At 43.7% G+C, this 14,118-nt stretch overlaps 1 protein-coding gene and 1 long non-coding RNA gene across 2 annotated transcripts in view; one reads left to right on the top strand and one right to left on the bottom strand.

The window, feature by feature from the left end:
- DRC11 (dynein regulatory complex subunit 11) overlaps positions 1-4,606 on the bottom strand; it is a 90,535-nt gene extending 85,929 nt beyond the window's left edge. Inside the window, exons 1-3 of the mRNA XM_083707166.1 lie at positions 4,351-4,606; positions 2,557-2,884; positions 1,040-1,159 (exon numbers count right to left, since the gene is read on the bottom strand). Of these exons, the coding sequence (XP_083563292.1) occupies positions 1,040-1,159; positions 2,557-2,884; positions 4,351-4,361 (459 nt within the window). The 5' untranslated portion in view covers positions 4,362-4,606. The remainder of the gene's footprint in view (positions 1-1,039; positions 1,160-2,556; positions 2,885-4,350) is intronic.
- A 970-nt stretch (positions 4,607-5,576) lies between these two features.
- Positions 5,577-10,662, top strand: LOC310852062. Its single transcript, XR_014567975.1, has 2 exons — positions 5,577-7,300; positions 8,069-10,662. It is a non-coding gene; the product is annotated as an uncharacterized lncRNA (long non-coding RNA).
- Positions 10,663-14,118: the final 3,456 nt, after the last annotated feature.

A 14,118-nucleotide genomic window follows, 5' to 3' on the forward strand; every position in this document is an offset into this window, starting at 1 on the left:
ATCACTGTAGTTTGCCACAGTCGCTAAAACTGTGCTTTAAACTTTGGAAATGTTATAACATTTTAAAGTACACTCGACATCTTTTTTTACTAGGTTTAAGGATGAATTCTAGACACTGCACTGATGGCAGTGTAGGCACTCTCCTGGCACCTCTCCCAGAAGGCCTGGCTGCGAGGAAGGATGCTCTTGGCCCTTCCAAAAATGAGTAAGTGAAGAGCAGGGACTAGAAGAGAAACTGCCTCTGCTATCACCACTAAGGCATCAGATAAACAAGGGTGGAGAAGAGGAACAGGAATAGGAATGGGTCAGCAATGGCAGCGGAGGAAGAAGAGGACAGCAGGAGGTAGAACCATCTCTTTCATTTTTTTTAAATTAATGTTTATTCAAAGTTTAAGAATACAAAAAGAGATAAAAAGAAAAATACAAAATACAAAAAAAGAAAAAAATACACCACCAACAAAAAAGAAAATACATTCACTTGGGGGGAAAAAAGAAAAAAAGAGCAAATTAAACCTTTACATAACTTACTTCCTTTACTTATTTCCTTGACCTCCTCACACCTCCCATTTTTGTATTCTAGTTCAAATCGTTATTTCTGCAAATCCTTCCAACCTTATTTTCATTTAAATAATTTAGTTTATTTTAAAAACCACTTTTACTTTATCCAATCTTAACTCTCATCCAGACCTATATATCAATACTTATTCTTAAGACGTTTCTCTAAGGTCGACAAAGATTCCCTTCCACGAATTTCCCAACTCTCATACAAAACAAAAAAGCAAATTATATTATATACCCTTTGAGTTCCCAATTTCCACTCCACCCATACCCCCTTCCCGGTTTCAGTCCCCAACATCTGTCCATCAATCTCAGAAAGCCATCAGCCCGGAGATCTTACATCAGAGGCTCTTAAATCTCTCTCATGACCCCTCTGCCGGTCTTTATGATAGTCCGTAGTATTAAAAACCAAATCTCGGGGAAGCTGTAGAACCATCTCTTTCAGCAGCCCTGCCTGAAGTGATTTCACAGATATACTCACAGGTTCGCCATCATACATCCCAGCATCAAGCATTATCTGAGCGAGGATTTTCTCCCTCTCTTTCAACACCTTTATTTTCTCCTTAATAAAATACCTTGGGATTGGAATTTCAATGTTTTCCTATTGGAGAGGAAAAGTTAATTTTGTAAATCACGCTGGTCATTCAATGAATACAATTTCTCTACAAAACAGTCAAAAGTGCCCAAGTAAACATACATTTCTGGGAATGCTGAATTATGGATGTGCATAAAAGTTGCCATTATTCTGCAATTGTCTTAACTAATTTCAGCAATATATAATCCCAATGAAGGGATTCCTGAATCTGGTTATGTTGCCTTTCAGTTGTCTTATACTGAGAGCTCGGCTATGAAATGGGTTATAAATCAACAAGATAATGTGATATATGAACACTTGAAGATGCTAATAAAAACACAAAAGGCACTGCATCAGGTTGCAGTACAGAAGATAGCTGTTGAGTGTACTTATTCATTACTAATTATTGCATAAGAAATCCTTAAGTGCAACCCACCATTGGAAAGAGCAACTTATACTAACATAATAGGCTGTAGAATGCCAAAGCTGTATTATTTATATTTGAACGTCACTCACAAATACTATCTTGGTAATCTGCCTTTACAGGTAAAATAAGAAAATGCTGTAACTTCAATATGTTGTCTAGAAATAAGCTAAACAATTTCTTTAATGTGTTGTATTTCTTTCTTGGATAAAGTGCTTACACGGATCAGGGCTAGCCAAAGACACAGATGTGGGTATTTCTGCAGGAGATGCACCACTGAGAGGCTATTTCCCCCTCAAACCACCCTGATGAAAGAGTCTTTTGAAAACTGCTTTTGGAACTTAGGGGTTCTCAAGGAGCAATCTGAAGGTTCTCAGTAGCCATCTTTTGTAAAGGTAGCTTTGTGTGAAGAATGTAAACATAGCTTATGTGCTGAATTTACAGTTTAACATCTTTTTTTAAAATGAAAGTTTGATGCAGTTCATGATGTGGGCAACAGGTGGAGCTGTATGAGAGAAATAAATTAAATCCATGATTCTCAATGAGGCTTGCTGGGGTATTATCAGCTCCCCCCACCCCAACTCACTGAAGCCCAGTTTTTGTATGTGTTCCTTGATTACAGGTGAAGGTGACATGTCTCCACGTAGGTCCATCCTTACTATCTTCTTTGCACTTGGTAGCCTGTTTTGTACTTGGTAGCCTGCACTTGGCTTAGTTTTAATCTGTTGTGGGTTGGAGCAATTTTTTGCATTTCTATGGTGAAACTGAAAAAACCTCACATAGTATAGTTGAAAAATGGAAATGGAATAACAGTTCAAGACCCAGGTACAAGCAAGTATTCAATGAAGTGGGGCTCTTCGAACTTTTTTCATGTGTTTTTTACAAGTGAGAACAATTGGACAACTATATTAAGATGCACAGAAGTCAGTTATTTAAAGAAAACAGTTATTAAGAATTTGATTCCACAATATGAAAAACAACATGAAGGGACTATACTTACAGGAGCCAGCTTAAGATCTTGTAAAATGTCATCAAAGTAATGATATTCTGACAACTCCAGCTCCACCATTTCATTCTTTAACTCCAAAATACGACCCATTACTCCATCAAGCATTTGCCGAATAATTAAACGCTTTTGTGGGTGAACAATCTGGTCATAAGCAGCTTCCAAATTGCGAAATATCTGCACATACTTGACGTAGAAAGTGCCTAGCATTTGAAACACTACTAGGCGATCTTTCAATGGTTTGTGGGATTTCTCTTCTATCTCCTTCTGCAACAGGCAGTTGAGGGACTCCTGGGCTTCCGCCCACATTTTATTGTAAGTGCTAATAAAGTGGGGTGGGGTTGGGGAAGAGAACACTTTAGTACATACAAAGAGAATGAAGTAAAATATAGCAAATAGTGCAACCCTATTCATGTCTACTTAGAAGTAAGCAGGACCAAGTTTAAGGTTACCATATTTTTTTCCCAATGAATCCGGGAACACTTTTCAGCTTCAATGGATTTTGTATGGGGACTGACTTGTAAATCTGGGGACTGTCCCCAGGAAATGGGGACGTCTGGTAACCTTAACCAAGTCTGATGGGATCCACAGGTACTAACATTTAACCAATGTTGAATGGGATTACCACCCCCCCCCCCCGAAAATGCAGGGTCTGTGGTTTAGTGTTTTTTTTGGACCTGGCTTTGACCCTGGATGCCCAAGAGTCAGCTACAGCCAGAGTGGATGGGCCCAGCTAAAAATGGGTGTGCCAATGACACCTGTTTCTGGAGGAAGCACATCTTGATTATTGCATTGCATTTGAAACTGGGCAACTCCTTGATCCAGATAGTTAACGGGGGAAACTTTTCAGAGCATGGCTCGCCTAATGGAACAGCTGCACTGGCTTCAAAGTTGGTTCTAGGCAGAATTCAGAGCATTTGTGATGGCAACGTTTAAAGGCCAAAGTAATTTAGGATTGCCTTAGAATCATAGAGTTGTAAGAGACCACAAGGGCCATCGAGTGCAACCCCCTGCCAAGCAGGAAACACCATCAGAGCACTCCTGACATATGGTTGTCAAGCCTCTGCTTAAAGACCTCCAAAGAAGGAGACTCCACCACACTCCTTGGCAGCAAATTCCACTGTCGAACAGCTCTCACTGTCAGGAAGTTCTTCCTAATGATTAGGTGGAATCTTCTTTCTTGTAGTTTGGATCCATTGCTCCGTGTCCGCTTCTCTGGAGCAGCAGAAAACAACCTTTCTCCCTCCTCTATGTGACATCCTTTTATATATTTGAACATGGCTATCATATCACCCCTTAACCTCCTCTTCTCCAGGCTAAACATGCCCAGCTCCCTTAGCCGTTCCTCATAAGGCATCGTTTCCAGGCCTTTGACCATTTTGGTTGCCCTCCTCTGGACACGTTCCAGTTTGTCCGTGTCCTTCTTGAACTGTGGTGCCCAGAACTGGACACAGTACTCCAGGTGAGGTCTGACCAGAGCAGAATACAGTGGCACTATGACTTCCCTTGATCTAGATGCTATACTCCTATTGATGCAGCCCAGAATTGCATTGGCTTTTTTAGCTGCCGTGCCTTCTTCCATACAAAGCGACCCAGCTATTCGGATCATTTTCAAGGAACACTTGAGCTCCTGGGCCGTATTGTGATATGTGTCTCTTACATATATGCACCTAGGGGAGAGTTCTGCCTGGATGGGTCCCTTCCTTGGAGGCGCCTCTGCTAGGAAAGAGGCTTCTGGGCCCCGAGGAGCGAGCCAGCCTCCTTCTCCCGGGGCAGAGTCGCACTTACTTGTGGGACATGGCGGCGGCGGCGGCGGCCCAGACTTCCGTTCCTGGCGGGGAGGACGAAGAGGGGCGCCGCGGACCCTGTTCCTAGGGGGGGGGGCTTGTTCGAAGGCTCTTTCAGCACGAAGCCAAGCCGCCCCCGCCGCCGGGTTTTGCACGGCGACACCCGCAGCCTTCTCCTCCTGCTCCAGGCGCTGCTTAGCAACCGGGCGCCAGGCCCGCGGCGGAGGCGCCCCGGGAGGTTGCCATGGGAACACCCGGAGGCGGAGGGGGCCAGGGCGGCCCGTGGGGCAACAGCGCAGGGCCACGTGGTGCCTGGGGGGGGGGGAAGAGAGGCTGTCTCCGCCCCCCCCCGCCGGGCTGCCTACCTGCCCTACTGCTGCTGCTGCTGCTGCTACGCGCCCCCCCCCCCCAAAACACTAAGGCAGAGGAGCAAGGAGGTGATGGGTTGGCCATGCTGCCTCCTCGCCTTTATTAAGCATTTTGTGTTTTTATTTTGTGCTTCTGTGCTGTGCACCGCCCTAAGGGCGATGTGTACATATGTCACAACTAAACAATCTTTATGATGATGATTAATTAAATTTGTATACCGCCGAGGGGTAGATCTCACAGCATGAAAATACAAGATAAAAACACCAAAGTACGTAATAAAAACAAGAACAAAAAACCACTAACCAATAACTCCTCTCCCCCCACCCAATCCCACAACCACATTTAAAAGGGTATAAAGGTAAAGGGACCCCTGACCATTAGGTCCAGTTGCGGACGACTCTGGGGTTGCGGCGCTCATCTCACTTTACTGGCCAAGGGGGCCGGCGTACAGCTTCTGGGTCATATGGACAGCATGACTGAGCTGCTTCTGGCGAACCAGAGCAGCGCACTGAAATGCTGTTTACCTTCCCGCTGGAGTGGTACCTATTTATCTACTTGCACTTTGACGTGTTTTCGAACTGCTAGGTTGGCAGGAGCTGGGACCGAGCAACGGGAGCTCACCCCGTCACAGAGATTCGAACCGCCGACTTTCTGATTGGCAAGCCCAAGGGGCTCAGTGGTTTAACCCACAGCACCACCCACATCCCTTAAAAGGGTATAAGAGGACGTTAATAAAAGACAGGGTGGTGCTGGATGTTGGGGGGGGCAGCATGTGTCCCCCAAACAAGGAGCTTGCCCTCCAACACCCCCTAATTGCTGCACTCCTGTTATTTTCTTTCAGAGATTGTGTAGGGCACAACTCTGCCAGCTAGAAATATATGTTGCTCTTTCTGTGACACCCCCCCAAACTTCTTCTTTTGGTGCCACCACCATCCTGTCCGCAAACACTTTGCAGCACAGAGAGAGGTCCCCGTACAGTCCTAACCCATAGCCATACTTCTGTAAGCCTGCTGAATTCAATAGGATTTACTCTGAGTAGATGTGGTTAGACTTGGGGGGGGGGGGGAGAGAGATAATTTCCTTGACATTTACTTTCCAGCTACCCATAGATGTGATTTACTACCTTCTCACTTCTCTTCACTTCTCCCTCTTCAGTCCACATCAGTCCACTTCCCCACTTGCATCCACTTCCAGGACGTATCCTTAAACTCATTGAATACTACTTTATTGACCATCACCCTGAACACCCTTTGTTGAACTCACAAGTGAACAAAATAATAATTTCCACTCTCTGAATACAATCCCTTTTATCTTGCACTGCAAAGGACAAGTGCAGTTATACTTTTGGAATGATAGGATTGGCACTTAGGTCTGTTTTTCAGCATGAGCGGTAGTTTTAATTTCAGGTTCCTAACTGTCCTCAGGCCATATAACCTTCCCTAATAAGCTTTCCTGGTTACTTCATTTTGTCTTGTAATGAAGTCTGTGAGCTGATGTTGTCCATGGGCAACATTGAGGGTGTGGGGAACAGCTGGCTACAAGGACCTACTGCTGCAGTGATGCTCAATTCAAGGCAAGATGGTCAGTACAGTACTGTAATGTGTTTTGTTTGACTTTGATACAGTAGCAGCATGTTCCTCAGGGCTGCACATAGTGCATGGACCTAAAGGTTTTGGAGGAAAGTTGAAAGACATAAAGTTCAAATTTAATTGGAGGAATCCCACTCCATACTTACAGGGAAAGTGACGCCACGGTGACAAATATAAAATGTCATGAATAATAAAAATGGAGTTGGCCAGATATTAAATATTATGCCATATGCCACAAGTTTTACTGCAGAGTAAAAAACCTAAATCATGGTTTTTTGTGCAAGTTAAGGTAGATTTTAAAATAGTAATAAACAAAACTATGCTTGGCATTATACACTTTATTATGAAATATTTTCATGGGAAAACAGGGTGAGTCCCCCCCTTTTTTCACCAGTATGTTCATGTAGGATGCCACTCTAAAACAGATAATGTTGCAAATCTTACACACAATACAAATTGCACTTAACATATACCAGATGTTTGGGCAAGAAAGGAATACTAAACCTCTGGCTATTAGCCAAGTAATTTATTAGCAGATACTTTAGAAAACTATTTGGCTTAACATTTTGCAAGGGTCAGTGTATATATTCACAATACATCAACACCAGAACAGTGTCAAAGTTTAACCAGTTAGGAGGTTAGAGGTCATTTTTGTAGTATAGTAAAAAGTAAATATCAGGAAATTAGAAACTAAGCAGTGGTGGCCAGAACATGTGCAATGTTTAATATTTTCTGCAACCTGCAATCTGTCAAGTTTTAATGTTTTTAATATGAATGGAAATAGAACTGCCTCTGTACCATATGCAGGTTAAAACATGGCTGAAGGATATTATCCCACGACATTTTCTTGCTGAATACAGCTGGTCAAGGCCCCTTTCTACATATATCTGCTGCTTTAAAACTATACCTGCATGGGAATATGATGAAACCAAAATTGATGTTAGGGCCCTCCAGGGTGCCCATGAAGCCTCTGAACCCCCTTTCCGTTATCAGGTGATGGTACTTAGCTCCCTTCTCCTTGAGAAGTACATAAAGCTGAGAGGAAGTTGGAAGAGCTGTCCTCTTACTCATTTCCTCTTTCAGCTCGAAGTACTTTTCAAGCGTGGCAGCTAAGCAGAAAGCAGGAAGGACAGAGGAGAAGAGAGGAAGTGAACGGGGAGACTGGGCAGGGGGAAGAAAAATGGGCTGACCAGAAAGCAGAAAGTGGGATGCTGCATGAATCAGGAGAGGGAGAACAGAGCATCAAAGAGAAGGGGAAGGGGAAATACATGCCCTGAACCCCAGTGAAACCGATCCTCTTGAAACTGCATATTTAATGGGTCCCTGCACTCCCCATCCACAATCAAATAATAGGTTATATTTGTCTGAACTGTAATACCATAATGGTGGCATCTTAGTTTATATGTTTCCCAGTGACCTTATACGTGCGCGTAACAAAATGAGTAGAAGATGGAATCTTAACTGTCTACCATTTTCCAGCTCAACATACTTACATAGCTGCTTCCGATGAGTGGAAAAACAGTTGGAGGCATGGTTTTGAACAGAAAATGGCTGGAGGGAATAGGGGTAAACATCCCCTTCAGTGTTCCTCCACACCTAGACCTAGACAGTGTCAGTTTATTGGTTTTCAGCCATTACCACACCTGGGCACTGATTTAAAATGCCCACTGCCTCTTCTGGTTTTGATGAAAGAAGAAGATAGAACTTGTTGTCCTTTACCTCTTGACACTTCTCTTCCTTTATCCATATTACCTCACCCAGGAGTTTCTTCACATAGAAGTTTAACAGTATGGGGAATAAGAGAGAACCTTGCAGGACGCCAAAGCACAGTTGCCAGAGGATTGAGCAGAAGTCCCTCAGCACCACCTTCTGGAATTGGCCAGCCAAGTAGGATCAGGACCATTTGAAAGCTGTGCCTCTGACACCCGACTCAGACAGCCTGTCTAGGAGGATACCAGTGTCAATGGTCTCAAAAGTCACTGAGAGGTCCACAAGAATTAAAGAGCTGTACTCCTCCTGTCTCTTTTGTCTCAACAGAAGTCATCCTGCAGGTGACCAAGATGGTGTGTGCTAAATTTGGTCTTTGGTGTTCACAAAATAGTACAGTTGTATTTCCCCTTTGCTGAAAAAGGACGTTCTTCTCTTTAGTTTGTAAATCTAGCTGTGGTTTTTTGTTTTTGTGTGTTACATGCTAAGTTGGCAAATATGGTAAAACGTAAGTCAGCCAAAATTAAGTTTGAAAGTTCCTTTGGTTTCAAAGGGAGACAGTGAAGTGCATGCTTCATATTTCACAAGTGTGCCTACTTTGCACTGGATTGTTTCCCCAAATATCCCAAAGCATCTCCAAAGGGTTAACAATCTGGTTTGAGCTGACAAGAGAATGGAAAACAGACTGGTCAAGAGAAGGGCTTCCCTTCATTTGCTTCCCCATGGAAGTGAGGATCGTTTCCCCCTCTTTCCAAGCAGGTAGGCTTTTATTGACAGGCTATAAATAAACCTTCCAGTGTGTGAGAAAAAAGGGGGGAAGAATAGCAGCTCTCTGTGTGACTGTGTGTGTTCTAGTGGCAGGATGTTTTTTATGATCCTGTTTCTTGTAAACACTGATGCAGCTTTTGTAGCACAGATGTGAAGGAGGCGGCTACTCATTGTTCTAACACCTGCTGTCCTTTAAAATGGACACTATTTCCATAAGTCATTGAGAAAACACAGGCTAAGAAATATACTTTGCAGGCCAAACCTTGTGGATAATTTGGTAAAACCATTGAGAAACTAGCACCTGCCCAGTTTTCATTATATTTTATTGGGAGAGGAAAGAGATTTCCTCCATCATAATAATTATACAGAACAATGGTTTCAATATCCAAGGTGTCAGTGTGAGAAAAATCCTAACAGCATGTTTTAAAAAATCGGCTGCATTTATAAATGAAAGTCGAAGCTGTAATTTGCATAGCACTGTAAATTTCTAGTATTGTAATATTTGCGTTTGAGATGACTAGAATTGCATTGCAAATCGCTAACAAGATGTTCATAACCATGTAACAGTATATTAATAGTGCTTTAACTCAGAAGGTAGCATTCTTAGTTCTTTCACACACAGAAACTTCCAGAACCCTCTTGAATTAAGTAGAATAGGAAAGATCTCTACACATCAGATCAATACTTTCTGCACTAAGAAATGCAAACTGACAATGACCCACGAGCCAAAGAGATATGTAACTCTGCAGCCGTTAGAAGACATGTGAAGGCAGCCTTGTAATGGGAAGTTTTTAAAAGCTTAATGTTTTGTTATGTTGTTAAATACATATGTTGGAAGCTGCCCAGGGTGGCTGGGGCAACTCAGTCAGATGGGTGGGGTATAAATAGTAATATTATTATTAAGGAATAGTATTTCTCCCTACTTTGATTGGAAAAATGTTGGAGGGTATGTATTGTGTGATTCGTAGACTCCTGAAAAGGGAAGTTGAAAACAACTTGTGTGTTCAGCAACACTTCAGATAACTTCAATTAAAGAAGCATGTGAATTCTATCTAATCTATTACTGTGCATATAAGGATTTGGGATCACAGAGGGCTCTTCCCATCTAGTTCTTTCTTTCTTTTCCTCTGCTCCCCCTGCTGCCAATAGGCTCATCACAGACTTCCTCAACTGGAATGAACAGGATTTTGTATGTGTCATACATGACAAGGATCCATAGCTTACTGTACTTTGAACCAGGGCTCACAACAGAATCTATTGGGGCTCTTCTTCACAATCTGTGAAGCAAAAATGACCAAGAGGGTATTTTGAACATGTGCACAGTTCATTTGTCTCACTAATCCCAAATTGGGGACATGCGATTCAAAGTCCAAAGGAATACTGTACCTTCCAGATAGGTTTGTGCCACATTTTAGAAATTAATCACTTATACGGAGTCCTTGGAAGTCTGGCTTTCACAATGGAAGATTGTTGTAGCCCCCCTTCAAGAGGGAAAATGACTGGCCTGTAATACATGCAGTTTGATTCTATGAGAACATATACATCCCTAATTTGTTCACACATTTAGCCACCTTGGCACTTCCTGCAAACCGCGGCTGCCCCAGTTTATCAAATACACTGTGGTGATTGTTGGCTCCATACTTTTCAAACTGCTGCTGTGTGTTGAAGTGTTACTGCCTCCTGAGCCATAAGACTAATGAAAAAAACATTCTGTTTTCACTTAACGTGCTGCCATTCCTAAGCCTTTCAGCGGAGCCAAAAGGAAACCCACAAGCCAGACATTTTGAAGGTTGCGTGTGGAAATAATAAGACAAAAGAACCAATTCAAGTGTATGCATTTATGAAAAATGTAATTTTTGAAATAAAGTTTAGTATAAAAAGTTTAGTTTTTATACCGCAGGAAAGGGCAGTGATTGAGACTGCTCCTTAAGGACCTCGTGCTGAACTGCATCGAGGCCAGCATGATTTATAGCTCTCATGAGGTGCGTACATACTGCACAATAATGAGCATTCAGTGCTGGATGCAGGCACTTTTTGGGGGATGCTGGGTGTGTGTCATCCTCGTGTCATCCCTGTCCCACACTATTTGTCAATTCAATAATGCACATTCTGCTGTTATACAGTTATACAGTACAATCTCATCTTGCACACATTTAATTTGTGCAATTTCAACCATACATGATTGAAGGCAGACCGGTTGAAATTGTGCAAGTTAAATCCAAGCAGAGCGCTTGAAAGCTCTTTTTGTGCTGGGTCCACTTGGCTTACCTGGTGCAAAAAGCTTTTTTAATATCCCCACCTTGTTTGCTGAGCAAAACCTGCTCAACCTGTAGGCTCTGGGAGCACTGGGGATTCTGTCTCTCTCCCCCTCACTATCACCCACTAGCTGCCAAGCAACTCCAAGGCTTTGGGTATGCATCCTTTTTGTGTATACGCAGAACCATTGGAACCAAACCTCTGAGTAAGATGCGATTGTAAAGTAATCCATTTTGTGTCAAGAACGCACTTCTCAAGAGCTTGCTCCCTATGTGTGTACACAGAGAGCATTTTCTCTCCTTTTGGGGCAGGGCTGTGACACTCCACAACACTGAAGTTCTCACCCTGGGCCAGCAGGGGGATACTGTAGATAGTTTTCACTCAGGTCCACATATTCAAATAAGATATTGAAAGTGATGTTCAGTGATTGGATAGTTACAGAAAGTGTTACAGTTGCGTTGTAGTGGAGCTCTATATAAGCAGGCTGGCTGAACCCTTCAGTTCAGTTCTGTTCTGGCCTGTGAATAAACAAGAGCTGTTTGAAGAATCGCTGTGTTGTCTGATATGTTCACCCACAACTTAACATTGATAACTTGTCTATGAATGAAACAGGCACACAGGAAGCTGTACAGTAATTTGTCAACCCCTCTCTCTTTAAAAGGATGGTGGAAGCACTAATTGAAGGGACAAAAACAGAGAACAATGTTGTGCACTCATTTGAAAACATGCCCTCCTGAGTGTACAGACAACACAGCTTGCAGCTGCCACTTCAGATGTGATCGCATGATGATGGTGTGTACAAATGCAAATTGCTATGTCCAAAAGTGTGCTGTGAGTAGGTGACCCAAGGCTATGTGTGTGCACCACCTTATAGTCTTTTTCCAGCACACCCTGAGGAGCCCCAAGGACATTACAGGGACAAGCCAAGCTGCTCTGGTACCCAGACCAAAGGTCCTGATTCTGAACAAGGTACAAGTATTTTATACATTTCCACAACAGGTGACACAGCCATTGCTCCTCTGTCAGGTGCCGGTTTGTGTGTGTGTGTGTGTTAAAGGAGCTCAGCACACGGAGTAGAGCGCACTTCCCCTACCTTCAACAAAGGGATCCATTGGGAGGCCTGCCCCACTCACCCTGAGACAATGTGAGGCAGCTGCTTCAGTGCTGGTTGCTGGGATCTGGGGAGGGTCTGTGGTGATCTGGCTGCCGTTCCTCTTGAGCCTCCTGTCATCCCTGCTGCCCTATTGGAGGGCAAAGCTGTGAGCGCCTCCCTCCCCAGCCCCCTGTGCGCAGGTACCATGGAGGATACAGTCCCCTCTCAAGTGTGGAACTAAAATTCAGCTGCCCATCAGTTTGGCTTCTGTCAATGGAATAGGGCAGATGGCAGGAGTGCCAACTTGAATAAAATATGGGGGGGGCAGGTAAGCTTCACCCTGCATAATTAATCACATGACATGGCACATTTAAATGGCAATGTCCATCAATTAGGGGGGCATGAAGGGACACTGGCCCTCAGGAGTTGACTCCTGTGGCTGAAGGAGACATAATAATGTCCTTTGCCTCAAGTAGCAAAACACCCTGGGCTGGCTCAGGTTAGAAGGATTTGATGTTCTCGCTCACAGCAGCATCTGAGCCACTCAACACGCCAAGTTCCTTTGGGCCAGAATAAATGTGTATTAAATTGGATCTGCCATAGTGAGAGATTTAAAGGGCTGGCAGGGCCCATGTTTTGGCCCCGAACCTGCTTTTTAAAGTTATTTCACTCCCAATGAGACTTCACATTAGCTCCGCCAAGAGAGAGATAAAATGTTAGAAAAATCAAGATGCAATGAAAAGGTATGAGCTGGGGAGCATTCAGATTCCCTCCATACTGAACTTTAAATTGCCCCCAGACCTATTTCTTCTTAGGACTTGGCAGGCCTGGGTCCTGCTGCCCTGTCTCCTTGTGCCTCAGTTTGTGCTGGGTTCTCCTGCCTGCACAGGAACAATAGCAGGGGCATCAGACATGGCACTCTCTACCAAGACTGACACAAAATTCTCCCACGCCATACTGTACATTAATTGGCAGTTTTCCTGGACTTCTCATTTAACGCTAAAACACTGTACTGGGAGAAACTCCCATGTAGACCTGCCTTCCAGGAACTTAGTAACTCATCCTAAAACTTGCAAATGCCCTGATCCTCGAACACAGCTGGAATTCTGTATAGAAAACTACAGGCCAAAGGAGTTAGTTTCTTAAGTGCACTGAAATTGTAGTTGGTGTGTGTTTAACCTCAGAGCATCCTTGGGTTTTAATGCCAAATTGCACAAGCAGTTAACCTTCCCTAGGGGGCAAGGCTGCTTGGTGCCGTGGATTCCTTTCTTGGCAGCTTCTCTTGGAAAGTGAAAATTTAAAACAGGCATGTGTGTGTGTGTGTGTGTGCGCGCGCGCGCACACGCACTTGTGGGGGCATTTAGTTATTTATACAAATGATGCAAAAGAAGGCCTTGGGACTTTAGTGGAAACATTTGGGTTATGGTTATTGGCTGCATGACTCATTCCACAACTGGAATACAGCAGTGGGAGTGATTAATATGAAGCAGTACAAAAGGGAGCTCCTTTCGCACTTGTAATGTTTCAGTGTTAAAAGGCTAATGTTCCATCAAGGGATAACTTGGTTAGAAGTGATGGAGGGCTGCCCACAAACCAAGAAACTGCCGATTAGAGAGTGATGTACATTTCAGATAATTCACTAGCATTCAGGGATCTGTTATTCAGGGGTCCTGGATAAAAAGTCACCTGGCACCTTCTTTAGGAAGATTTAAGCGAGGATGTATTACACTGGAGTTCTTTGTATTGAGCTGTTTGTAGCTAGGACTATAGGAAACTGAAAGAGCAATTTACTAATCACCAATACAAATGCAAGGCATGTGATGGAATGAGTAGGAATCCAATTAAAGGTTCAGGGAACAGTGGCGTAGCATGGGTTGTCAGCACCCGGGGCAAGGCAAGTAATTTGCGCCCCCTAACCCGTGGATTTTAGTAGGGGCAAGGAGCTGCAAGTGCGAGCGCGCCCCCCCCAGATGTTGTGCCCGGTGCG

Source organism: Podarcis gaigeae (assembly GCF_964106915.1).
Source record: "Podarcis gaigeae genome assembly, chromosome: 1".
In the NCBI taxonomy this organism is placed as follows: domain Eukaryota; kingdom Metazoa; phylum Chordata; class Lepidosauria; order Squamata; family Lacertidae; genus Podarcis; species Podarcis gaigeae.